This window comes from Lissotriton vulgaris, chromosome 1_2 (genome assembly GCF_964263255.1).
Source record: "Lissotriton vulgaris chromosome 1_2, aLisVul1.2, whole genome shotgun sequence".
Taxonomy (NCBI): Eukaryota; Metazoa; Chordata; class Amphibia; order Caudata; family Salamandridae; genus Lissotriton; species Lissotriton vulgaris.
Genome location: NC_141686.1, coordinates 282,618,655 through 282,646,379, shown reverse-complemented (window position 1 = coordinate 282,646,379; position 27,725 = coordinate 282,618,655). Strand labels below are relative to the sequence as shown.

Sequence of the window (27,725 nt, the reverse complement as noted above, 5' to 3'; positions counted from 1 at the left end):
CAGTTACAAGAGCGACCACATCAGACAATATCCCAATAGTACATGAATAACAGTAACAAGTACACCAGACAGGATTACCACAAGCCATGTTACAAAAGAGTTGTTGGTATGAGCAGCCTAAAAGTGAATAATGAATTAACAGCCATTGGAGCACCAAGGAAAGAGCATCAGGATTAACTGCTCCAACTATCTTTGAATAATCACTCAAACATCAAATTAAAATATAATTGTGTCATGAATAAATGGCTTATCAGCTTCTGAAAATATGTATGTTGCCATCAAACAGGACATTTTAATTGCGGGTAAGCAAACACAATTCCCCAAAGAATAGCTAGTCATGTTTCGGTTTTATTCCTTGAAATTCCATTTTTGACTTTTAGTAAATACAGGATTGGTCTCCAAACATATTTACAACAGCTTCACAGACAGACTGTCTGACATGTTGATGTATTATCATCACATGCCAAGGATAGCCACCTTAACAGCAGGGATGCCAAAAATATCCCAGGTAATATGTAAAGGGGGGCCGCCGACATGCCCAGGGTGGCAACTCCTATGAACAAGAGGGGAGAGGGGGACGGGGAGAGGGGGGGGGGGGACACAATTGTATTTGGGTGCTCAAAATATGTCAGGGACGGACAATATTATTCTCTGGGATGCAATAATTCGTATTGTAAGGCCAAAATATAGCACAGACAATCATGCCAGGGTAAACATTACATAAGATGTGGCCAACAGTGCCTGGAATGGACACTATTCTGAAGAAACTCAGTAATGCCAGGAAAGGGGATGCAAGATGCTCCTGGTATTTACCCAGCTCTTTGATTGCTACCAGAAAGGGGAAGAAAGTCACTTGTCTGCCACTGAAGGTTACCCAATCAGGCCCACCCATTCACACTAAAATAAAGTTAGCAAAACGTCTACAGATACAGTTATGCACAAACTTGTGTACACTTGGACACAGGTGTGCACATCCATGCACACCAAGTCAAACATTTGCCTGTATCCATTTCGGCTCCACAAACTAACAATAGTTCACTCATCCTCGGCATATAAGGAAGGCACCTTCCTGGAAATGGACAATCAACTTGTGGGATGAATGCCAGCGACTGGCATGGTCTTGCGAACACCAAGAATAGGGTCCCTCCTCTCTGCTGCCCGAACTATCACACACTTTACCATATAATCCCAGGTATGTATGATCAGTCAGCGCTTCCTTTTACATCTGGGAGCAGCAAGTTGATATCTGGAAAAGGTTACTAACCAAGTCTACTCCTCGTTTCTTCTTGAACAAAGCACCAAGTTCCATGACATGTAATGGTCTTTAGAAACGTGCAGCATTGTGAATCACAACATATAAATCCTGTGTGCTTGGAATACTTTCTAAGTATATATTTGTATAACTACACACTTCAGTTTGGGTGTGAGATCAAGGAACATTTACCATTTTATCTTAAGAACCCAGCATCTGTGCTAAACCCCTAAGCAGTGAAAATGAAATTGGTAGTGACCTTGCTGTCAGATTTCTGCTCCTCTTACTCCCAAGGCCATCGCCCACTAGACAGTTGCTTTGCTTCCCTTGTCCCTCACCACAGGATCTGTAAGTGGAGGAGTGCCCATGCAACAGACTTGTCAATCAAGAGAGTGTGCTGAGCCATCATCCTGCCAGGTGACGTGGCAGTGGCGTTAGGCATTGAATTCTGCTTTAAAATTAAATTCAAGTTCACAATCTATTCTCAATCTATATAATCTGCTGTTTAACAAATGTAACTGTTTTACACAAAACCCTGTGAAATGCTGGCAGTGCACTGGCATACTGTTGAGTATGTGGGACCTGTTCGATGGTCCATAAAGAGTTTGATCAGTGCAGGCACTCCGGAATGGGCAGAGGAAGGCACTTCTTTGCAGGAGTCTCACCCTCCACACTGCAGTCGGAGAAGGATCCGCATCTTCAAATATAGGACTGATCTTCAGTATTACTAGACCTCTGGTGGAGTCCTTCCTAGATCAGTCCTGTCGCCCTCCTGCACCCTGCTTCAGAGCTATAATAGACTCCACTTCTGGGACTTCGAGTTCTGTAGGTCACGCGAAGAGAGTAACCGAGGGGAGCGTCCATCTTATCGCTGGTAGGGGTGCATAGATGCAGACTTGATGTTGGTTTTTATATTGCTCACCATCTTTCCTAGAGGCAAAAACACATTTACATATTTAGAAGGAGACTGTACAGAAACACTTCCTCTAGACAAAATAAAGGGATACAATTTAGGTGGATATAAAGGATTTTTTCCTGGAAAGAAACTGAATTCCACTGATAGCCGTGCTGTGTGGGAGAGGGTGAGGAGAAGGTAACATAGTAATGCTGGTTGGGTTACCATAGAAGGTTGGAGAACAGAAGAACTCTGCTTATGTTATATTATTAGAGCTTTTAAAGCGCACTATTACCCAAGGGCGCTTATGAGAGGGAGTGGGAAGATTGGTATCTACTACAGAGTCACATCACTGGATACTTCTGACGTCAACAGTGGGCTCTGAAATGGTCTTTGAGTAAGCTGAAACCCCCCGAGGAGGGCGTAAGCAGATGGCTTGTCTGTTAATAAACTTTATCAGTCTCCACAGGGATGCCAGACACAGATTAATTTGCCACCTTGAGAGGACAGATACGTGTTTAGCTGCTTTAACAGATATATTGAAGCCGGGCATCACTGAAAGATACAAAGCTGTGGAAACAATTTTACAAAAGTTGGTCTTTTGTAGCTTGGAGTCTTTAACACCTTGGCTGCTAGGGAGATTTTTCTCCTGTGCTGTGATTTTATGACTCCCATTGTTCATGACGAGCTCAGCTCGTCATCAGCACAGCTCCACTGTGCCTCATGACGAGCTGAGCTCGTCATGAGCATCGAAGGGGTTAAAATTCATATAGTTGGGTGAGAGGAAAAGGAGCCCACCTAGACTGATTCCTTAAGCACACAATTTGTGTATAACATTAAAACCTCTACTTGAGGCGCCATGATACTGCTACATACTGGGAATACATTCTAAACAGTTTTAATAATAATTGTGGGAGTGGAAACAAGATGGTGAAAGCAATAGACGGATAGATGTGGAAATCTGATATTACTAAAGGTCTCAAAGATAAATGCAATTATAATAGAATCAGTGGTTCACTAGTGATTCTTTTGAAAAGTGAATTATTACTTTTAGTGTATAACAGATTACACAGATGAATGCAAACAATGGTCATTAACACACACTAGCCTCTCACTTGATGCACAATGGTTTTTATATCTAGTCTAGTGTTTGTCGTAAAAACCTTTTTTACATGTCCATATACACATAAAATAAGGTAGCAAACAGGTGCTCAGGATCCCTTTTGTGTACATAAATACCAGTAAGTCAAAGAAAGTGTATAAACAAAACACCAACGGCCAAGACACAAACAGAAAATTAATGTGCTGTGTATTCTAATGAATCCAGTATCACAGCAATAGCTGTGTTCTAATAAGGAAGTCTATTGGCAATGATGCAGATGATGTTTTGACCTGGTATGTAAATTATAAGGTCATCTTCAGGACTTCACCATATTGTTGTGGCATCATCTACTTCATGCATCACCTTTCACAGGCTACTACCAGTTTTTGGTATCTACATGGGACATGCTCATGAAGATGCAGACACTTGCAAACATTCCACTTACAAACCTCTCTGTATTATTTTAGGTAAATCACATGTTTGATTCCAGCGCTGTCCTCATGAGAATGTTGTGAACTGTGGCTCCGGGTCTTCGAGCTCATCTTTCTAGTCAGACATGGAGGCTTGTATGAGACACATACGGCTCTCCCAGTCTGAACAGTAGATGCCAAACCCTTTCTTTCAAAAAGGCTTTCCTTTCATTTTCCAGCTGTGGCAGGCTGAGTTGAACAAGGGTATGGATCCCCCTGTGAAGCTTTGGGAAGTCACAGAGAGGTCTTCTTATGCAGGACGCGTGTAGGCAGCCTCTAGACTCCAGAGAATCTACAGGATACAGTGCATGGATTCTTGGTCTTGGTCTAGGGAAAGGTTATGTACGTGGATGGGCAGAGAAGAAGGCTTGCATGGAGAATGTATCTCAAGGAGAAAGGTAGCAGATGCCTCTTTACAAAGGAAACACCAGCAGCAGATGTGAAAGGAAGTCTGTACTCAGCACACCAACCAAGCAGCACTTTAACTAGAGGGACAGATAATCAAACAGCAGCCCATCATTGTAGCTGGAATGAGCTATATGGCAGTGGTTATTCTTTGTGAACTGATAACAGAAATACTCGTAGGATTCAACTGGCATTGACGAAAGACACAAGTGCATCCAATTACGGCAAAGGAGCCCTTAATGTTGATAGATACGTCAACGGGTAACTTGCCACCATAGGTTTGGTTGGGCTTCAAGGAATCACCAATTGCATGAAACTAAGATGTGTGTGGACCATAATGTGAATTAGATATTCAGCAGTAACACCTGGTGAGGGGGACAGCTGTGGACTGATGTTTATTAATTGTGAAGATTAATGAGGTCACAGTGTTTGCCTTTTTGAATCAAACTGTGTAAGATACTGGCAAACTTATCTTATGCGGATTTATAAAGCGCATAGCTACCCGCGGGATTCCCAGGGCTACGTGAGTCAAGTGTACATCTTTAATCATCTGGAGCTATAACCTGGATAAACTAATAAGGGTAAAGCCATATTGTGAGCATTTTTCTAAATGCAATCTCATTAGGTTCAGTTCTTCGTTCCATTGGCACAGGAGACTTGCATTCGAAGATCTTAAACTCCTATAAGGGCTATAGGATGACAAAAGCGCACTAATCTAAGGGGGTCCCCTATGGTTAAGATCCCTATGACTCGGGCCTGACCCTAGAGGGTATGCTACTCAAGCCAGTTGTCCTCATCTAATGACACTGTGGCAAGAGGAGTCTCCTTCGACTGTCTTCGTTTCTCATTCATTCAACCAATTGGTCAGGACTTCCAAGTTTTAGGTTTACAACTATTGCAAGCATTGCATGCTGTCAGCTTCTGGCTGGATGGCAAACAACCGACACTTACAGCAGGCACCAGTGTTTGCCACTTTCCTTCAGTAAAAACAAAGGTTGACTGTAAAGCTCACAAAGTCCTGGAGATCCGGCTGACAATTTCAATGTCTAGAACAGGCTCCGGACATCCACAGAGTTCCCTCCTGTGCAATTAGGATGTGACCGCCACCCTGGCGGTCACATCCTCTATTTTTAACATTGCGGCGGGTGCGGCTTCAAGCTGCACCCGCAGCAATGTTAAAAATGCACGCATTGCATTTGTATGTAGAAAGTGGCAGGCACCGCGCGGTGCCTGCCGCTTTCTGCATACAAATGCAGGGGGGTACCATAGGTACCCCCCAGGTGCACCCCCTCCCCCTTCATCTAGGGGGCCCGCAACTGGCCCCCCCAGTGAAGTTACACATGCTTTTCCACGGCGGAAACGCCGCCGCGGAAAAGCATGTATCAGAGCCCATCCTAATCTGGCTGACGGTGTCTGAAAGACACCTTCACCATATTAGTGCTTTTCCGCCGCGGTTGTAAGCCAGCCGTGGCGGAAAAGATGCGGACGTAAACCAGGACCCACCAGCCATCATAATGTGGCGGTGGGACTTTGGTGGGTCCGCTGCGGATTTTCCGCATCCTCCGGGCCGGCGGTGGCTTCCGCGGGCCCAAAGGATGCGGAAAATCCACAATCCTAATAAGCCCCTATGTTGGTAAAAGATTATACGTTTTTTGTAAAAAACATTTCTTTAGCATTTGATCTAGTTTAGGAATCATTTTTGGGTGTTAGTGCACCCAAAGATTACCCCTGAACTAACCACTAGATGGACATATGAGAAACCTGAAAACCCATTAAAGACCTATGCTGCATCAAGTAGGACTAGCAAAAAATCAAATATCAGAAAAATAGCCAAAAACAGGACTAGCAATGCAGCCCCAAGTATAATTAACAATACTGTCCCTCAGGAGGAGCTTCGCGGGCAACCAAGATGGCCACGTGAGCTCGGAGCTCCGAAGACCCTCCGATCCTCCGAATTAATCCTGCCACCTATCCTGTCCCACAATAGTGGGAATCTGTCGCTGAACTGCTGCTGATGCGGGACTCGTTTTCCGATCGAAGATCCGAGTTTTCTACGCAAAGTTATACCGTGTTGAAGATTGGGGACGACGACGCCACCACAGCCCGTAATTACGTGGGCGACGGCAGTGCGGCTACACGGTGGCAGTCTGGGGATGAGGAGGCCGCCCCGTTCTGAAATAGTGGCCAGGTCACTTTGCGATCGAAGTGCTGGAGGAGCGGTGGAGGCGAATACTGACTCCTACCGACTTGGGGCTTCAGGGACAACCAGGATACCTTCCTGACCGAGCGACCCCCTTCACCCAACATGGCGGGCAGGGGCGATCCGGACAAAGGGAAACCCAGAGTCAGCAGAAAACCATCCCTTTCTCAGCCCACTACCTCCGATCGCTACACCCTCCTAAAGGGATCGCCCGGAGCCACAGGACGCACTAAAGACACGCAGCGAGATGCATCACCGGATGACTCGGAACCCACCCTCCGGGATGTCATGGGAGCCATTGCGGCAGAGTCAAGTCACTAGACATAAAGGCGTCGGGTTTAACCTCTGACGTGACTGACCTGCAGTCGGAGATTCGGGACCTGAAAGCTACGAACATGTTGTTTGCCCGCAGGCTCGATGATTTCGAAGGACGGGCCAGGCGCCAGAACGTCCGTATCATTGGAGTACCGGAGGGCGCTGAGGGGGATGCTACCGATCTCTTTGTCGAGAACCTGGTTCAGAATCATCTAACTCCCAGTGGACTAAGCAAGTTCTTCTCGGTGGAGCGGGCGCATAGACTACCTGGAGGCCAGCCGAAACTGGGGGCCTCTCCGCGCCCAATTATTGCCAGGGTCTTCAATTTTAGGGACCGGGACGCTATCCTGCAGGCCTGGAGGAGAGGTGGGCCGTTAAAGTTTCAGAACGCTGATATCAACTTTTTCCCGGACTTCACTCAAGCGGTGCAGAAGCGTAGGCAAAGTTTCATGGGTGTGAAGCGTAGGCTGAGAGAGTTGGGGATGAAGTACTCTATGCTATTCATAGCGAAACTGCGGATTGAACATGACGGCCGGGCAGTGTTCTTCGACATGCCGGAAGCGGCCGGGGACTGGCTGGACACTTTGCCCCAACGTCGTAGTACGCCCGAGGAACAGTCGGAAGGGGCGTCGGGCGGCCCTGGTCTTCAGGAGTGAGTGAACTCTTTCGGACCGTCTTCGGTGGATGGACCTGCACACGCAGTCAGTCGCGGACTATTGTACTTTGTTATTGTTCTTTTTCAGGAAACGGGGGGGGGGGATAGGCTGACTCCTTTCTCCTCTGGGGGCTTTTCGTAGATTAGTTTTTCGTGGCGACAGGCACACTGCTAGTTGGGGGGGCTTTTTAGTCTAATGCAGGGGTGCAGGGTGGGGGTGGTTGGGCTGACTTTTTCTTTTGTGTTTTCTTTTTCTTTTCTTTTCTATGGCAAGGTGACTACTCTTCTGATGACTATGTAGCGGCGACTGTTCCCTGTGGGGGTGGTGGGGGCCCGTACATTGATGATGGGGGGTAAGAAGTTAAATGTACTGAGTTGGAATGTGAATAGGCTGGGTGATCGCATTAAGCGAGGGGTCGTGTTGCAAATGTTTAAAAGGTGTGTACCCGATGTCATCTTGCTACAAGAAACTCATCTCATTGGCAATACATGCCACGCACTCAACAGGAAAGGGTTTAAAATGGTGGCACACTCGGGGTTCTCTTCGGGGTCCCGAGGGGCGGGGATCATGGTGCGCATGTCTCTCCCGTTTGAGGTGGAGACTAGTGTGATTGACGATAGGGGACGTTACGTCGCCGTCACGGGCAGATGGGAGGGACGTACCCTGGTTTTGGTTTCTGTTTATGTCCCCCCTGGCCTACAAACGACGACTTTTCAAGATCTTGGGGGCGCCATTTTGGGCCTGCCGGAGGGCTTGCTTATAGTTGGCGGGGACTTCAATGCAGTTGGATCTGGGACCCTAGACCGTTTTCCATCCAGAGATCTTCGTAGTGCGCAGTCCTGGCTTCCTGACTTCTTGAATACCACGAGGCTTATTGATTGCTGGAGGCTTCTCCATCCCGCCCGGCGGCAATACTCCTTTCACTCTGGTGCGCACAGCAGCCTCTCCAGGATTGACTACGTTTTGGCTTTGGCAGCCCAGGCTTCAGCCGTCTCCGAGGCCCGCTTGATGGCCAAAGGCATATCGGACCATTCCCCGGTCTGGGTGTCCTTTGATTTTGATATCGTAGCAGCCTCCAAAGTAGCGCCGGTCAATACATGGTACTTCCGTAACCCTAAAACTCGTGACCTGCTGGCTAAAGCCATTGACCTATATTTTTCCGAAAATACAGGCTCTGTGACGTCGGCCTTGTCCCTATGGGAGGCCTTCAAAACTGTCCTGAGAGGAGAAGCTTTCTCCTTAATAGCCGAGGCGCGCAGACGCAGAGATGAGGATGTGGTGCGGCTGGAGTCAGAGATTGAGGACCTTGATTCTCAATTGGAGACTGATCCGGCGCCTGCCCTGTTACATGCTCTCTCTCTCAAGCAGGCGGAGTATCGAGCCACTGCTACTGACGCAGCCAAGGTGATGGGCAGAGAACAGCAGGGGAGGATCTACGATGCAGGGGATAAGGCAGGCAAGCTTATTGCTTGGCTAGATAAGAAGGAGATGGCTTCCCGAGTGGTGCCCGAGGTGCTGGGTGACGACGGGTTGGTTGTCACTGACCCCAGCGCTATAGTCACGGCCTTTGCCGACTATTTTGAGTCTGTCTACACATCGGTCTCTGCTATGACCGAGGCGGACTCGGCCTCTCTTCTTGAAGGGATTGAGCTTCCTTGCTTGTCGGATGCTGAACGCGACGACATGGACAGAGGTATTACAGCTGACGAGGTGGCGCTTGCGATACGCTCCTTAAGATCTGGCAAAGCTCCCGGCCCCAACGGTCTTCCGGTAGAGCTTTACAAGATTAAGGCTGACACCATTGCTGTACCCTTGCGAAACATGTTCCTGGAGGCGCGCGAGGCGGGTGAGCTCCCTCTGGATCAGCGACTGGCCACTATTGTGGTTATTCACAAGGATGGGAAGCCTAGAGACCTTTGTCGGTCGTATCGCCCGATCTCCCTGTTGAATGCCGAGCCTAAAATTCTGGCTAAGTTATTGGCCAACCGGCTGGTGGGTGCGATCGCCGACCTGGTTCACCCGGACCAATCGGGATTCATACCCCATCGCAACACCGCCCTCAACCTCAGGAGGCTCCACGCAGTCATGGCACGAGTCAACACGCTCTGTGAGCCGTCCGTCTTGGCATCCTTAGACGGGACGATGGCATTTGACTCCCTTGAGTGGAATTACCTGTGGGCAGTGCTGGTTAAGTTTGGGTTTGGCTCTGAATTTATAAGATGGGTCAGACTTTTATATGCTTCCCCATTGGCCAATGTTACGGTCAACGGACGTGTGTCAGCTTCTTTTGCTCTACGTAGAGGCACCAGACAGGGCTGTCCTCTGTCGCCGTTGCTTTTTGCTCTCGTGCTTGAGCCACTTGCCGCTTGGATAGGGACCCACCCAGACATCTGTGGGATGAGGTGGTCGCCCGGCTTTGAGGACCGCGTGTCGTTATACGCGGATGACATCCTGCTCTACCTCACCTCCCCTTGTAAATCCTTGATTGTGGCCTGTGACGTGTTGGGTACTTTCGGTAGATATTCGGGCCTGGTTATCAACTGGTTGAAATCTCACCTTTACGTACTTAGCGGAGAGACTCCGCGTCTTCCCAGGGGCTGCGCTATACAGATCGCGAGGCAGGGGTTCAAATACCTGGGCATTTATATCTCAACTGATGCCCGGACGCGATACTCCAACAATTTGCTTCCCCCTCTTGCACGCCTTCGGCGCGATGTGGAGGGATGGCGCAGGCTACCGCTGTCCCTGCTCGGACGTGCGGCATTGTTTAAGATGATGTCCCTGCCCAGATTCTTGTAGGCGCTCCAGAATACACAGGACCTTGTCCCCTCCAGATACTTTAGGGAGGTTGAAGGTTTGCAGCGGACCCTCCTTTGGGAGGGGAGGCCGCGTATTGCTGTTGCCAAATTGACGATCCCTTGGTACGACGGCGGTATCGCTTTGCCGGATATCCGGAGGTACTACTGGGCCTCTCAACTGGCCGCTCTTAACCATGGCTTCTATGGCCCGGCTGATAGTCCAGGGTATGCCATGGATCGGTGGCTCCTGGACGATGGGAAGTACTATAGAGCACTATACTCAAGATCTCTGGATGGAAGAATGACGGTCCCACCAGGACCGCTGTGCACATTTGGAGGGCCATTACGAAAGCGCAGGGGTGGCAGGGTAGGCTTACATTGGCTACTCCACTTTACGACTCTGACTTGCTGGGCAGGATGTGGCACACAAAGGGGTTTGACCGGTGGGACCTTATTGGAATCTCCAAAGTGGACGATATGATGGCCAGGGGCGAGATAAAGTCTTTTGACGCTTTGCAAACGGAGTTTCAACTGGGAGCCACAGAATACTTTAGGTATGCCCAACTGCGGCATGCCCTTGTGGCAGTGTTGCCGGTGGGAGAGAAGGTCCCTGAATCGTCCCCGTTGGAAGACAGGGTACTGGATGGCCATATGCCGGACAGTACCATCTCCCTGATCTATAAAAAATTGATCAACGTTCGCACGGATCTTCTGTTGGGTGTGAGGGACCAGTGGGTGCGTGATGGTGTCGAACTGGACGATGAGGACTGGCAGTGCGCGGTGTCTTCCCCTAAGGAAGTGGCAATTTCAGCCAGATTGCGTCTGGTTCAATTGAAGATTCTCCATAGAGTCTATGTGATTGGTCCCAGGCTGATTCACATGGGACTCTCAGTGGACGGTTTTTGTAGGCGTGGTTGTGGAGAACTGGCCACATTCTTGCACATCATCTGGGAGTGCCATGCTGTAGCCTCTTACTGGAGACGAGTACATGCGGTGATGCGTGAGCTGACTGGTGTGGACTTGCCGGCGGAGGCCCGGCGCTGCCTGTTGAATGTGTGGGGCCCCACGGACTGCAATAATGCCCAAACCCAATGGGTCACCCTGGGGAACATGGTGGCGAAGCGGGACATCGCCCAGAAGTGGGGGGCCCCCATCACCCCCCTCTGTGGAATTATGGAAGACCAATATGGATTGGTGCATGCTCCGCGAGAAGACAGTGTATGTGGCCAGGGGTAAGCCTAGGAGGTGGAGAATGGTCTGGGGGGCCTGGAATGAATACAGGGGCGACATTTGCCTACCTCCCGATGCTGACCAGCTAGAGGTTCGTCTTTCTCCCTAGCCCTCCCTTCCAACCAACTTATTATTCCGCTGGCATCCTGATTCTTTCCCCCCCGTTATCGTTTGATTTATACAGTCTAGCTGCACTTTGTGGGCACTTGGCCCTGCCTACCTCCCAGAACTGGGTGTTGTCGCTTTCGCACTATTCCTTGCCTATTTACCTTTTCTTAGTGTTTCTTTCGTTTCTTATCTTTTAGGTTTATTGTTACCATATTATAAAATTAAACCTGATACGTTTCTTCAATCTGTATTGTGTGCAACATATATCCGTTCTCTATAATGCTGCCTAGCCTCAGGGATGTAAGGCTAAATAGCTGTGTGCCTTGGCTCTTAAATAAAGGTTTTCCAAAATAACAAACAAAAAAAAACCCAATACTGTCCCTTCTCACAGCTTGGATCATCCAGGTCTCCCTGGTCCATCTAGCGACCAACCCGGTCTCTCCGCCAGCATCAAATGTAGACCACCAAGCATCACCTTCAACATTCCTGAGCATCATACACCCACACTCAACTGTTCTTACGTACCTGGCTGGCCAGGTTGAGACATGCCCACCCCTGCCATCTGCTGCTGGTTTTGGCCCATGGAGATCTGCACCTGCTGCAAGTTTGGGCCACCACTCATCATTCCACCAGAGCCAGGCTGGCCCCCAACACTGGGCCCTCCCGGGCCAGTGGGACGGCGGTTTGAAAGGCCCTTTCCAAAGGTCACTGCAGCCACTAACGCACTGGTGTCTGCAGGGTTAAACGTAGACTTACTCTGGCGCAATCCTAGAAAATGAAAACAAAACCAAAAAAGCAAATAAGACAACTAGCCAAAGGCGTGCAATCACCCAGATGAAAGAAACTGAAGTAGCATCAATATTGAGGACCTCCCTCGAGCAGAGACAGGTACAGCTCCACCCTGAACAAACCGCCGGGAATATGAAAAATACACAAACCCATGCACGAATTTCCACTTAAACAAGTGACTAAATTGTCAGTATAATCACCAATACAATTGTAGAAACTACAAATAACATTAAAAACCATAGGCGACCATGCAATTATTTCCTCCACTTTACTTAGAATCTTATGCGCCGATAGCTTCCAGAGGGAGGTGGCCTTCTCGGCTACAACTTTAAAAGGCTAGGGAGGCTGTTGTGACCTTATTTTAAGATTGGAAGTTGGAACAGATAGCGGAGATTAATGAAATAACCAGCACTAGAGACAAATTGTTACAGGGACGCAGCTTTAGCTTCCCTGGCAGCAGATTCTCTGTGATCACTAGCATTGATGTGGCATCCAGCAATGAAAATCAACAAGGAGGTGTATACAGAGGACAGTACATTAGAATAGTGTTGTGAGAAAAGATCTGGGTTATGAAATATAAAAAGAACCCCAAGTGATTGTAGAGTTGAACATGGCATGTTGAAATAGCAGAATTAGGACACTACCTCTGAGGCGGAAGCCGGAGGCCAATTTTTATTCGTTTTTTAAAACTTGTGTAAAATTGTGATTTACTGTTTTTAAAACGTGCTAAACCTCACCCTGAGCTCTATCTAGGCTTAAGCTCCAAGCAGGCACCCCACGAGCAGCGGAGCTAGCGCTGCTTCGCAGGACAGTTGTTTGGAAGGCCGCCATCGCGAGGCCACGCCCACCTCACAGGCCACGCCCACCCCCCGCCTATAAGAAGCGCTGAATGAGAGCGCGTGCATCTATTCCACTACCTCTGAGGCGGAAGCCGGAGGCCAATTTTTATTTGTTTTTTAAAACTTGTGTAAAATTGTGATTTACTGTTTTTAAAACGTGCTAAACCTCACCCTGAGCTCTATCTAGGCTTAAGTGCCAAGCAGGCACCCCACGAGCAGCGGAGCTAGCGCTGCTTCGTGGGACGGTTGTTTGGAAGGCCGCCATCGCTGCACATGCGAGGCCACGCCCACCTCACAGGCCACGCCCACCCCCCCGCCTATAAGAAGCGCTGAATGAGAGCGCGTGCATCTATTCCACTACCTCTGAGGCGGAAGCCGGAGGCCAATTTTTATTTGTTTTTTAAAACTTGTGTAAAATTGTGATTTACTGTTTTTAAAACGTGCTAAACCTCACCCTGAGCTCTATCTAGGCTTAAGCGCCAAGCAGGCACCCCACGAGCAGCGGAGCTAGCGCTGCTTCGCGGTACAGTTGTTTGGAAGGCCGCCATCGCTGCACACGCGAGGCCACGCCCACCTCACAGGCCACGCCCACCCCGCCGCCTATAAGAAGCGCTGAATGAGAGTGCGTGCATCTATTCCACTACCTCTGAGGCGGAAGCCGGAGGCCAATTTTTATTCGTTTTTTAAAACTTGTGTAAAATTGTGATTTACTGTTTTTAAAACGTGCTAAACCTCACCCTGAGCTCTATCTAGGCTTAAGCGCCAAGCAGGCACCCCACGAGCAGCGGAGCTAGCGCTGCTTCGCGGGACAGTTGTTTGGAAGGCCGCCATCGCTGCACACGCGAGGCCACGCCCACCTCACAGGCCACGCCCACCCCCCCCGCCTATAAGAAGCGCTGAATGAGAGCGCGTGCATCTATTCCACTACCTCTGAGGCGGAAGCCGGAGGCCAATTTTTATTCGTTTTTTAAAACTTGTGTAAAATTGTGATTTACTGTTTTTAAAACGTGCTAAACCTCACCCTGAGCTCTATCTAAGCTTAAGCGCCAAGCAGGCACCCCACGAGCAGCGGAGCTAGCGCTGCTTCGTGGGACAGTTGTTTGGAAGGCCGCCATCGCTGCACACGCGAGGCCACGCCCACCTCACAGGCCACGCCCACCCTCTCCCTAAATGTGCCATCCACGCAAGCGCAGCGGACGAGCGCAGCGGGAGGGCCGTTTGCGCGCCGAAGGCGCGCCTAAGGCAAGCCCGTCTGCGCCCGTCCGCGACCACAAGCGGCCCAGGGCCCGTCCCCCTGGCCATACCACCTCTGACCAGGGTGGGATGGCAACCTGTACGAGGCAGGCATTACTACATCTGCGCAGGGTGCTGCCGCCGGAATGCGAACACACGCTATACGTGGAGCAATGGCCCCTGAAGTGTGAGGGTTGCGGCTATACTATCCTCAGAGACCAAGAGACGAGTAAGGAAGGTAATGAACTTTCTGCCTTACTACTGAACTGCCGATCGTTGAAACGTCATAGCTTGAACATTTATGACTTGCTGATAGATGACAACCCTGACTTGGTCTTCTTGACAGAAACATGGTTGGATGAACAATCCCTCCTTGATATCCTAGAGGCCCTCCCCTCCGGCTATAACATTCTCCAAATCAATAGAGGGATTCAAAGGGGGGGGGTGGGGGGGATAGCTATTATCCATAAAAGCGAGCCGTCATGTTCTCTTGAACCGACTACCATTAATAACTGTGAAGCTGGACTTTTTTCTATCTCGGTTGGCCCTAATTGCACCATTAAGGGCTACCTTATCTATCGCCCTCCTGGTGTGGCGACTGCGTTCATTGAGAGCCTCCTGGAGGCTCTAACGCAATCTGCTTTACGCCATAATAAGTTCATGATTGTAGGAGACCTCAATGTGCATTTGGATGATGTCAACTGCAGAGAGGCTGTATCCATGACCGTGTCCAACTGGTTGTCCCACGGGCAAAAAAGGCCCGACTAGGCGGTCGGACCTTTTCAGCCAACGTCTCCGCTCTGTGGAACTCCCTGCCACAAGCAATCCAACAGGCCCCCTCCGAACCCTGCTTTAGGAAACTGCTAAAGACCTGGCTTTTCACCCAGCCACGCTAGATCTCCTATCTTCGCCTCAGGTTATCTGTGTTCTACTAGCGCCGGGACACCTCCTCGAGAGGTAGCTGTTCGCGCTGTATAAAATCCAGTATTATTATTATAGTATTATTAATGCACTTAGAGCTCTTATGTTTGTTTTAGCTGATAACAGAGCCACCCATCAAGCGGGACATCTGCTGGATCCAATTTTTGCAAATTGGGAGGATATAAGTGTTTCTGTCCCGATTAAGATCCTGTGGTCGGATCATTATTTGATCCCTTTTAAACTTAGAAGATTGCCCAACAGGGGGCCTATACAGAAACCCCCCGCTATTAGGCGCAGGGACTGGAGGAAATTCAGTCACGATGCCTTCAGTCAAGCCCTAGGACAGGAACCCCCTAAGCTCAGCGACAACTTGGTTGAGGCGTGCAGGATGTATGATGAATGGGTTGAGGGTGCACTGGATAAAGTAGCCCCCTGGACTCAAAAAGCCATGGCACGGAGCACGAAATCCGCTCCGTGGTTTACCGCTGAGCTGCGCGCCGCCAAAACCAAATGTAAAACCTTGGAGCGTAGATGGAGAGTGGAATATGCCCCCTCACTACGTGAAGTCTATAAGAGTGAACTAAGGTCTTATCACAGCCAGATTAGGAAATCTAAAAGAGATTACTATAATAAAAGGATTGACTGTGCAGAGAACACATCTAAAGAGCTCTTTATGATTCTGAAGGAACTCTCCGCCCCTCTATAGCGAGTTCAGGGGAAGTCCCCCCCTCGACAGAGTCATGCAATGAGATTGCAGACTTCTTTATAGGGAAGGTAGAAAAGATCTATGCATGTTTTCAGACTAATTCTGAACCCACAAATATGCCAGACCCTAACTGCGAAAATCAGGTCATGGAAAAACTTAGGAAATTTGTGGTCCCCCAAGCAGAGGAGCTTATCAACATCTTATCGGACATTCACTCGGGCTCTTCCTTAGATGCGGTCCCAGCGAGGATTCTTCGCAGTCATCTTCCCCAGGTAGCGGAGCACATAGGTAACTTGGCCTCTCTTTCCTTCCATGAATGTCTAGTTCCGGACATCTGGAAACTGGCCCAAGTTGTCCCGATAAAAAAGAAAGCCCATATTAGCATAACGCAATTAGACAACCTTAGACCAATCTCCCTCCTTCCCTACTGTGCGAAGGTAGTAGAGAAATTGGTTAACCGACAGCTGGTGAGCTTTGTGGAGGAAAACAAGCTCCTCCACTCGTCTCAGTCGGGATTCAGAGCCAAACACTCGACTGAGACCGCCCTCCTCCTATCGACAGAACTGCTGCGGTGTAGGGCGGATGAGGGTCACACGGCCGCACTGGTCCTACTGGACTTAAGTGCGGCGTTTGACACCGTATCGCACTCCGTATTACTGGACCGTCTGAGTGAAAAGGGAATAACCGGACCTGCCCATGAGTGGTTGGTTTCCTACCTTAAGAACAGGAGATTTCAAGTGCATTGTCCACCATGTAAATCCAGTATAAGATGTCTTAGACAAGGGGTTCCACAGGGCTCGATTTTGAGCCCCACGTTATTCAATCTGTACATGGAACCCCTTGCCAAACTGGTGGAGTCATATGGTGTTGCCATAGTCTCCTATGCAGACGATACACAACTGGTGATCAACCTGTCCCGTGATCCAGTTGTGGATGCTGAGAATTTCTCGGCCTGCTTGGTGGCACTTGATGGGTGGATGAAGCAGAACTATCTCCGCCTCAATGGTAATAAGACGGAAGTTCTTATCGTTGGTCCCTGTCCTTCCATCTGGACTTCTGCCTGGTGGCCCATAGAACTGGGCTCTGTCCCGGCCCCGGTGGACACAGTCAAAAACCTTGGCTTTCTTCTTGACTCTAATCTAGCCTACACTAATCATGTTGGTAATGTTGCCGGTAAATGCTATGGCATCTTGAAGGTCCTGAGGAAAATCCTGGACCTACTGCCCCCCAGCTCCAGAAAAACTATGGTACATGCCTTGGTCACCTCCCATTTAGACTATGGGAACTCCCTCCTATGTGGACTCAGTAAAAAAGGCCTAACACAGTTACAACGCGTCCAGAACGCAGCTGCCAGGCTGGTCCTGAACCTCCCTAGGAGAGCCTCTGGGAAACATGCATTGCGTTCCCTGCACTGGCTCCCAATAAAGGAACGAATTAAATTTAAAACTATGTGCATTACCCACCGTATAGCTCACAAAAAAGCACCTCCATATCTCCAGGACTTGCTTCCAATCTATCGTCCTTCACGCCCTCTTAGGTCGATGGGCAGCATGCTATTAGTGGCTCCACGGACCCACAGAGCAAGGATGGGAGGACGGTCCTTTAGACACCTGGCCAGTAAAGACTGGAATGACCTACCCATCGAATTGAGGATGGAACCGTCTGAAACTAGGTTCAGACAGAGGCTGAAAACCCATCTCTTCCCCAAGACATAATCAGCATAGTCTCCCCTGACCCAGTGCTCACCCTCTGTGAGCTAAGCTGAAGAGATGTTAGTGGGATTGTCAGCGCGGGGACGCACTGTTCTCTGTGCAACCAGGCGCTTAACAAATGTCATTAACTAACTAACTAACTAGAAATGAGCTAGAAAAAGGGTGCCCTGGTCTGGGGAGATGAGCCTTAGATCACAAAGTGTTTCAGGCGGGGATTCCGTAACTGCCAGGTTCATATCCTTCTGAAAGACGATGAGTGACCCATGAGTGGAGCGGAGTGAGAGGGCAGATCCTGGTTGCATTTCGACAGGTGGTGGGAGAAGAAACATTAGGATGTGCTTTGCAATTAGTTTCAGCAGAAAAGGCATTTTTCATGTCACTAAAGGCTATCTCGCTCTGTACACTATTTAAAGGCTGAAGAATTGAAATGTAATAAGTGAGTATTGCTTCCATGGGAAGCATATGTATTTTTGTTAGCACCCGGGGCAGTCAAGGCTGGGAGCGAGCCCTTTTCTTGGGATCTCATGGCAGTCAGAGGTTACTGCACAGTAACTGGAAAATAAAGTAATTGTTCTTTGCCTCGGATGTGCTTGGACCACAACACTTTAGAAAACATTTAATAAATTGATGTCTAGGCAATTCCTAATTTTTCGAAATGAAAATGACTGCATTGCGAGTAAATCAAATACTCTCCACACAAACATTTTAAAAAACAGATGTTCTGAGCACATTCCGGGGCAGCATTGCAGCCCCAATAGTATGTCCAGCTCCTTTGCTGTCTGCAGGTGCTATTTTCTGTTAAAGTTTGAACACTATGGCCTATTTTGTCCTACGAGCTGTCTTGTGCAGCACACACACATGGAATCCAAAGGATCAGAGAGCGGTGCTGCATCCTGTTTTGTCTCACAATTGCATTTCATCAGCTCAAGAGAGCGAGGCAGTGAGTAACCAGTTTACCTCCAACTCCCAGGTGTAAATAGAGATGATGGTAAGAGGGTGGAACCCCGACTATTGTGCAACTTACTATTCTGAGTTTCAATGTATATCTGTGACTTTTATTTTAAATGCAAAGTGTTTTTAAACACAATATTTTCATTCAAATGTGTTTTCTGTGGGAATAAATAGGATGTAATAACAGAATATATAATCTAAAATCTCTGGGGCCTGAATGCTAGTACTTAAAAGTAAGTGGCTGCCTGATAAACCCTCATTCAACAATCTAACACAACATTCCCATACTACCAGGGAAAGCACAGAATGTAGGCAGGCCTATGTGCTTTGCAAGTAAAAGGTTATTTATTTATTTTATTTTTGACATTAATAAAGCGCTCTGCAACCCTGTGGGCATCCTGGCGCTAAAAAGATAGCGAGTGGTCATGAGTAAACTGTCAAGAATATAAAAAGCGATCGACAGAGGAAAGGTACTGTTACAAAAAAACTGAATTTTCAGACTTTTGGAAAGAGCCAGGTCTTAACTCTTTTACGGAACAACATCAGACCCTGAATGCTCCTAATTTCCAAGGGAAGAAGATTCCAGAGGCGGGCTGCTGCCACAATAAAAGCCCCCCCTCCCACTCCCCATAGGGTAACATTCTTTGTCCTGGGGATTCTAGCCAGACTGGCAGAGGAGGGGCGGAGAGTGCGTATAGGTTCATACCATTGGAACCTATGTTGAATCAGCTTGGGACCTTGCCCATGGAGTGCCCTGAACACTATACATAAAGATTTGAACAGGATCCTCTGAGCTACTGGCAGCCAATGCAACTCTGCCAGTACTTGTGTTGTCGAGGAACGACATGCTCAACCTAGATCTAACTTAGCTGCTGCCGCCTGGATACTCTGGAGCCTAGCAATCAGGTATCCAGGGGATTCCAGAAGCAGGGCATTACAGTAATCCAGGGGGCTCAACATTATACTCCTGACTACCATAGTTCATGCCTGTGCTGGCAATAGCGGTAGCACTTTCCGGAGTCCTCGGATAAGAGTATAACAGCCTCCCACCAGTTTGTTAACGTGAGATTCCAGGTTTAATTTCTTATTAAAGCTAACCCCCAGGTTTCGTATGGGAGTCACTGGTGTCGGCATGCCATCAATACAAAGGACACCCTGCATAAGGTGAACATAGTACACACATTTAATTGTACCGGATATAATACCCATGTACCATAGGATATTCAACGTCTCCAGCGCTAGGGAACAGGCCCAGTTGGGGAGTGTGGAGACCATGTGGTAGCGTCATCAGGTTAAACATGTGGCTTCTAAGACAAGTTTGGACAGTTCAGAGACCCTACTATGATGGCTCAGGACATGCTAGAGGACAGGTCCTGCTGGGATCCTTGTAAACATGTGGCTTCTAAGATAAGTTAGAGAGTTTCAGAGATCTTACCTCGATGGCAAATGCTGTTCTAAGCATCTGACTCTACAAACTAAACCATGCAGGAGTGGACACCATTAATAGGGAGGTGAATCCTCCTCTCCATCCCAGTCTCAGCTTTAAGGGTTCCAGAGATTGGTTCTGTCAGGCCAGCTCTGTTTTTGAAAGCAAGAAACACTAATTCTGCAAGCTGCCCTTCTTTCACTGGACCAACACCATAATTTGGTCTGCATAGAAAAAATTATCTTTCATATCAACTTCCTGCCATCTGCGGTTGGTCCTCTGATGGCACGTGCCTTACTCCATCTGCTTCACAGTTGTATACTTCTGGACTTCCAGCACAGCGAATGGGCAGAGAAATATTGGAAGCTCCTGTGGCGAGTCGCTGATAAAGTCATACAACAGTTGAAGACCAGACCCCAGCACTGCAAACCTAGTTAAAATCATCAATCGCCCACTCATCTTCCCCGAACCCATCTGTCAACTTAATGCTCCTAAATGCACATAAAACACTTCTGACAAATAGGATCTCATATCGCACCGTATTCCAAATGCTCTCTTTATCATGGAGACTCAGCTTAGCACCACACGGACGCATCTTAAACTCTTCTAAGACAGCTTTAACATAGTCCACCACATACACTTCCACAAAACCGGTGGTAGCCTCGCCATGAGGAGAAAGAAAATCGTTCTCCGTTATCACCCTCTTGCACCACCCCTCCTACATTATCCAGTTTTGAATGCTCACTTGCAGATCTTTTCCTTTCGCTCCACTATCTTTCATTTCATATCCACTGGCCAGCAGATAACAAAAAACTTAACTTCTATAAAATTACCAACTCAACACCCAACTTTGACACTACCTAACTTGGTGACATCATCAAACAAGATTCATGAAGAATCTGAAGTGGACCTCTCCTTATTTCTAAACCTCACCTCCTATATAACTGCAGCCATCCACAACCTTGACAACAACCGGGACCTCCTCCCGTTCTTAGTCAACTACAACATCGCTCTATAAACTGGACCAACCACCTTGCCTACCCTTTCACACTGTCATGTTAAGACCCTACCAAAAAGGAGCAGAAATCCATGGCTATCACCTCCAGGAACTTGAAAAACAATCATCCACATCAGTCGAAAGAGCAAATATGGTCTACTCCAAAAGCAGACAAATGATGTAGACATGTTCCAGAACAATTTTAACTCCGTTCTCGAGGTCCTTCCTGAATGCCAAACATCCATTAGACCAAAAAATATCAAAACAAATACCATCGCTCACTGGTAGGCACCAGACGAAATGATAGCAAACTGCTATACTGGAAACTTAAGATGAAATACAGCCCCACACATTCCCCTAAAGGACTCCTTAAATCAAAACTACAAATTCCACCACCAACGTCTCTAGTTCTAAAGGAAAATTTGGACTGCTACATGCTGCCCATCTCAGAAACATATAATAAAAACAAAGCACTGATCAATGCAGTAAAACTGACATAAACCTGGTACCACCCACGATCCCGCATTCTGACCAAAAATACAAAAACATAAAATCTACCTTTATCATCAAGTTCTCCAAACCAGGCCACAATCTCTCCAATCTCGCTCAGAAATCCTCTTCTGCACCACCACATCACATCTTTCAACTTCTCGTTTCTGATGGCCTGCTCATTCCTCGAAGCCCCTTCATATTTCATTCACAAACATCGAGTCACATACTACCATGTTGAAGAAACTGGAAAGGTTGCTTGGATACCTGCGGTCTAGAGTCAGATACCACCAGCATCTGAAAGGAGTTCATAAGTCTGGGGAAGGAGGTTAGGTCAGCTTAAACTGAATGCATCTTCTGTCCACACTCTTGTCTTACTGCGGAACCTTTTATAAATGTTCGTCCATGCTCCCGTAACCAGCTTTTTTGAGTACATTAGGAACATAATCATTGTGCTACGCAAATATTTTTTTGGACCTTGAGATGAGGATTGCACAACAAATATCCACAGTAAAACAAATGAAAATAGATTGGTCCCTAGATTCTCGTATCCACAGAACAGACCTTGTCAGAACAGCATGGAAGTGATTTTCCACATTGAAAGTTAAAGAATCCTGTCTTGTGACAGAGGAACATTCCAAGCTTGGTACCATATAGACAAGACTGTCACTGTCAGAGTGCAGGAAACACGCAATAGTCCCATCATCTTCTAGACTCACCACCACTCTCCGACTCCCGTTCTTCTTTGTTTATCTTCTCCAGAAGGCTACTGCACATCTTATTAAGGCTCTGGATCTGTTTCTAGAAACACAAGCAGTACAAATTTATGGAGACGTCGAACGAAATCTGCTTCACTCAGCCTCTGGCACAAACTGCTGCCTGATGCACCACGGGTCTGTAAGTTACAGCAAACACTGTATTAAACTAGGACTAGAGAGGCTTAACTAGCTGCTAAACTAAAGAGTGCTTTATCTCACTGGTCTCCCAGCACCTTGCACAGCTTCTAGTGAAGACTTCTCACAAAACCCAGATGCCAAAGTGATGTGTCTGAGAACAGCCTCGAACAGGGTGCATGCAAATTTCTAGACTAAAATACTGGAATTCCACCTATACCATCCTCCCAAATAAGGAACTATTTAAGCCCCAGAGAGTGCAGACCCCGACGGCCTAGTTCATCTTTCGTCCTCGGTGTTGAGACCGCATCATGCAGGTCACAAAATCCTCCACTGACTGCCCAGTAAGGAAAGATCATAGTTCAAGAAGCATCAACCAGAAGCCACTTCATGATTGTACCCCAATATAATATTATGAACAGCCCACCAGAATCACATGAGATCCCTTAAATAAACTTGAGACACAGCCAGCCAAGCTTAAAGATGTGGAGACAGGTCCATTTGTAAAGGAGTAATGGAAGATCTGTGTCTTTAGAGAGGCGTTTGACGCCCCTATGCCAGCTATACCCCTTAATCCACATGTCACCTAGAACCAGTCAACATGTTATGGCGGCCTATTCGGATACCCGAGAACAGTCAGTGTTTTCCTCTACCCAGTTTAGTCTGTTGAACAATACTTCATTGTGTTTTCAAACAAGTAGTTGCTATTTTGACATCTATATGGAGGTCCAATGGTAGAACTCCTCAGGATGATGTACAACTCCGAGACAGCCGAAGAGTAATGGCTTTGAAATGCTCGAGTTAATCTGAATTACTGTTAATTATGGTGGGTGCACTCCATTCCATGTTTTTTTCATGTTTATGTGCATGTAAAGTCAGAAACCAATCATTACAGCCATCGACCAACCATAAGAAAATCAGTCTTGACCCTGCCCACAAAAGATCGATCCAATAAAAAGGCTACGCTTGCACAACTAATTTGCATACTTTAGGCACAGGTCAAGGACTTGACTGTTTTCTCTGGTAGCGGTTTCTTTACTGCCTCGATACCGACATGGGAATAGTGCACTTTAGTGGTGTTTGTCACACCCTCTCTACCACATAGATATTAGATAACTGCCACCACCCCAGTTTTCAGTTTTAAAAGGCGCAGTAGGAGTAGAATGGAAAGAAACGGTACTATGACCAACATCGCTGGCTGGGCCCCATCCTTACGGGAAATGTAGCTTTTAGTCATGTCGTTGTTTAAAGCTGGTTTCCTAACAACTGCACAAAATGGAATAGATTTAATACAGTATGCAACGGTGTGATGGTCTACTTATTTGAAAGTAACACATAAGAACGAATATTTTTAAAAAAGAAGTTAAGGCAAAATTGGGATGTACAGCAACTTTAACAGACAGAAAATACAAAACAATTTTTAGATTCAAGAACATCAAACATTTATTTTAATAGCCGGGATGCAGGGAAGAAGGAGCTTTATTAGGACAAGTGGGAACAGCGACCATGAACAGGCGAGGATGGGGAGCACCCAGAGGCTTTTTCAGACAAAATGAAGAGTTTGAGCTGAGCTGCTTGTATGCGCTTGTGTTTAAGAGACCTTTCCTATGCAGGGGGCAAAGGCTTCCTTTGCCGCACAGACTCTTCGCTCAGTCCATGTCCTCGACACTGGTCAGTGGGTGAAAAGAACAGCGGTGGGATTCTAGAAATCAATCTACTCTCTCCTGCCTGGTGGCTGCTGGAAGTTATCCTGCACGAGTGCCCTGTTTAGCCCTGAACTCTTCTGAATGTTCAGGTTCTCCAGGTTGATTAGCTGTGCAGGAGAGAGAACCATGAATACTCTCAATGGTGTTGGTACTGGGGCCATGTGTCCCGGTGAAACACACACATATGAAATGAAATGAAATGAAATGAATGAGACTTATATAGCGCACGACTTACCCTGGGGCATCTCCGCGCTTGCTTAGGGAACCCGTCCTGGTATTCCCCTGTGAGATAACCCTGGCAGGGTATCCACAAGGTGAAAGCCAGGCATCCCACCACGAAGGGCCGTTGTGGAGATTAAGCAAGCTATTGCCCAGAGTCGCAGAGTGTGAACCCGTGAGTCAAGAAGGCACTGGAGCGAGAATTAACGAGTCCGTGGAATTTTTGAGCCCAAGACCCGCCGAGGCGGGGAATTGAACCCTGGTCCAGGGCCGAACTCAAGCTCCAGGTCTGCCGCCTCTAACCCCTGAGCCACACTTCTCCACATATGGACTGCTGGAGGCCTAATGGGGAGGAATGCTGCACTCTGGGACGGTTCTCTTCTTGGACCAAAGCCTCTAGAGGACTTATAATTTTGGACAAAATGCATTTAAGTTCTGCTGTAAAAACATAATAAACTTTGCCTGGCCCTTATGACTTCAGGTCTGTGCTAGAAATAGAGGCAGAGGCAGTCCAGATGAGGAAAGAAAATGAAGTAAGAGCATTGACAAATCTGATCTGTACATCGGGTTCTGACGGCAAGTTTTCTCGAGTAGGACACAAACATAACAGGTTCTAGGCCAATGAATGAACTTGCGTTATTGAGAAAAGCTTTATACAGAGCTCAAAGCATTCTGAAGCAGTACAACCTTTCAATACAACCCAACACTGCTGAAAGCACATTCTTCAACACGCTCTACATGTGTCTATCAAATGAAATATCGCTCTGCATTTTCTCAGTCGGTTAAATTCCTGGCTACGGTTGATGTTTTAGTTGTGGAGACTGCTTCAATCTTCATGGACAAAAAGAAAAAAACGAATCCTACCACAGCCGCATCAGGGGTGAGACGAGCTGCCTCTGTGCTCAGTTGCTTCTCCTGTTCTTCCACCTCAGGGTCTGGCTTGGTCCTCAAGTGGTCGGGGACCACCTCATGGCTGAAAACAGGGACACGTCCCTCCGTCAATCGCTGGAAGCAGAAGTGACATTGGCATCAGCATCATCAGGCTCCGCATCAGATACTGCCACAATTGATTCTCACCTCATTCAAGTCCATCCTCAAGTTACAGATGTTTGTTATTACAGGGAAGACCCTCAACCACAATGAGCCCCTGGAAACAAATTTCAATTACCTTCCTGCAACCACAAATCTGCGATAATACATCTTGCTGCAGCAAATGTGGTCTTCACTCATTCTTCCCAAATTCACTCTCACACTAGCAATACCTTCCTTCACTGTAACCCTAAAGCAGACTATATTCATTGCTGTAACTTAGTTTAATTGTAACACTCATCCTAATCCTAAACTTATTCCCAACTATAACCTTTATACTAAGAAGGACCCTAACCTACTGAATTATCAAACCTTTTTACCTCGCCTTTACTACAATGAACATAACTCTCAAACTCATTTGAGTAATGATTCAGGTCATGTTTTCGTTGTAATGACTGATGTTTGGACTTTCTGTAATGATTACCTCAGTTGTAGGAGCATTGTTATAACAATCCCAATCTAACCAGATATTGTAAGGAGGGATGAAGATACCCCGCCTCCCCGACAAATCTCCTTTCTCACTGTTGAGTCAATGAGTTAGTGCAGCAGCTTGCAGAAGAAGCAGCCAGCATCTTGCAGTTGCCACTGACATTTAAGGGTCATCTGGCATGGTTGGTGTTGCTAAGTCCACAATCACCCTCTCAGAACACTTTGTAGGGCAATGCTTAGCTTCTATACATGGTAGAGTAAGTTGAAGCAAGTATTGTGTCAGGTGGTCTGCCTCTGTGGTTAGAAACAATCGAGTTGTGGGTGTGTTTTAGGAGCAGAGCTCTGCCTCCAGCGAAACCAGGGTACTTGGGTTTTGAGAGCAAATGTTCCATGACTTGATGGCCGTGGGCTTGTGGAGATGTCTGTGTCCCACATGACTTCGGAGTTGACCATTTTTACGCATTAGCCTGCGATTGTCTGCAAGCATGGCCAACCACTTACCATGATCTCCTCATCGCGGTCTGGAGACAGGATAAGTGGGATGATGACCTGGTTCCTCAGCTGAGGAGTCTTGTCATTCTTCAGCAGCTTATTCAGAGTACTGAGCTGTCCCGAAAGCAGAGCAAAGCTGTCCAGCACTGACGGCCTGCGGGAGGAAGAAGGAATCAGTAGTAAGGGTTAAAGGGTTAGGAATGGCTAAGTGAAACAAAAATGGGGCCCAGACATGGACTGGCTATAGAAGGCAAGATATTAAATAACATCCATTCCAAATTATGTATGAAAATAACTTATCCTGTGAAGGTGATGACTAAGAGAATGGAAATGGTCTTGGTTGTATCTAGTGCTGGTTGGTAAGAGCTTAAATTGTCAAATACATTTTCAGCAAAGTGCGTAGGATCTCAAGAAGTAATCTGTTCATAACAGGCAGTGAAAATGCACAGCAGTGAAATAAACTCGGACACACACGAAAATTCATTCATTTTAGCGAAAAGATGAATATCGAGAAAAGGCAAGTGGGGAACCTATGGATGTAGAAGACAGGCCGAATTAGAATGCCCAGTTGACTTGAAGCAGAAGGGAGAACAGATGGTGAACAAGACATAGGACAGATGAAAATTAGATAAAGGGAGACAGCTAAACATTTACAATGAAGACAGCACAGTCAGAAGGTAGTGTTAGCAAGGAGGACAGGAGGAAGATCAAACAATGAACTGATCCAAGATCAAAACCTTCCATTTATCCCATCGATCACAGTCCTTACTATGAATAAGTTGATCAAATCTGTAGAGTGCTTAAAGTGTAAGATATTCGGTGCTAGACAAGTAAGCAGATAAACAAATCAGTGTGTGGTTTCAAAAGCTACGTGTGTAGCTTTTCACTTATACCTATCGATCCCCGACAAGGGCCCCATGTCCCTCTGGCCTCCAATCCAGCAAATACTGTAAACAGTCCTGGATCAAGTCCCCTCAATGGGCTCTGACTCCAAACACCAAGTAAAATCAAAATAATTACAAATACATACTTACAGGTTTGTAGAACAGCTCAACTAGATAGGCATCTTTCCACTAAGACCCACACTAAACTGCCTTTAATTCAGCTATGGGAGATAGCTCTAACACCAAAGGGACGGGTATTCATGTTAAAATTCACCCAATCACATGCCGGGCGAAGCATGCAGTCAGTGTATGGTGCCATGCAAGGCTTATTTATTTTATTTATTTATTCAAAGTTTTATATAGCGCGAACAAGATCTTTGCAAATATCAGAGCGCTTTACAGAAACAAAGGGTAGGGGCAACAAGAGGGTGATTAAACAAACTATTGGAAGCAATATAATAGTCGGTAGTAAGTGAGTAGCAAAATAGGATAGCAATCATGTAAAAAATATAATACCAA

At 47.2% G+C, this 27,725-nt stretch overlaps 1 protein-coding gene across 1 annotated transcript in view; it reads right to left on the bottom strand.

Moving 5' to 3' along the window:
* Positions 1-330: 330 nt before the first annotated feature.
* MED8 (mediator complex subunit 8) overlaps positions 331-27,725 on the bottom strand; it is a 60,859-nt gene continuing 33,464 nt past the window's right edge. The window contains exons 3-7 of the mRNA XM_086953220.1: positions 26,332-26,476; positions 25,177-25,317; positions 22,214-22,295; positions 11,957-12,199; positions 331-2,182 (exon numbers count right to left, since the gene is read on the bottom strand). Of these exons, the coding sequence (XP_086809346.1) occupies positions 2,118-2,182; positions 11,957-12,199; positions 22,214-22,295; positions 25,177-25,317; positions 26,332-26,476 (676 nt within the window). The 3' untranslated portion in view covers positions 331-2,117. The remainder of the gene's footprint in view (positions 2,183-11,956; positions 12,200-22,213; positions 22,296-25,176; positions 25,318-26,331; positions 26,477-27,725) is intronic.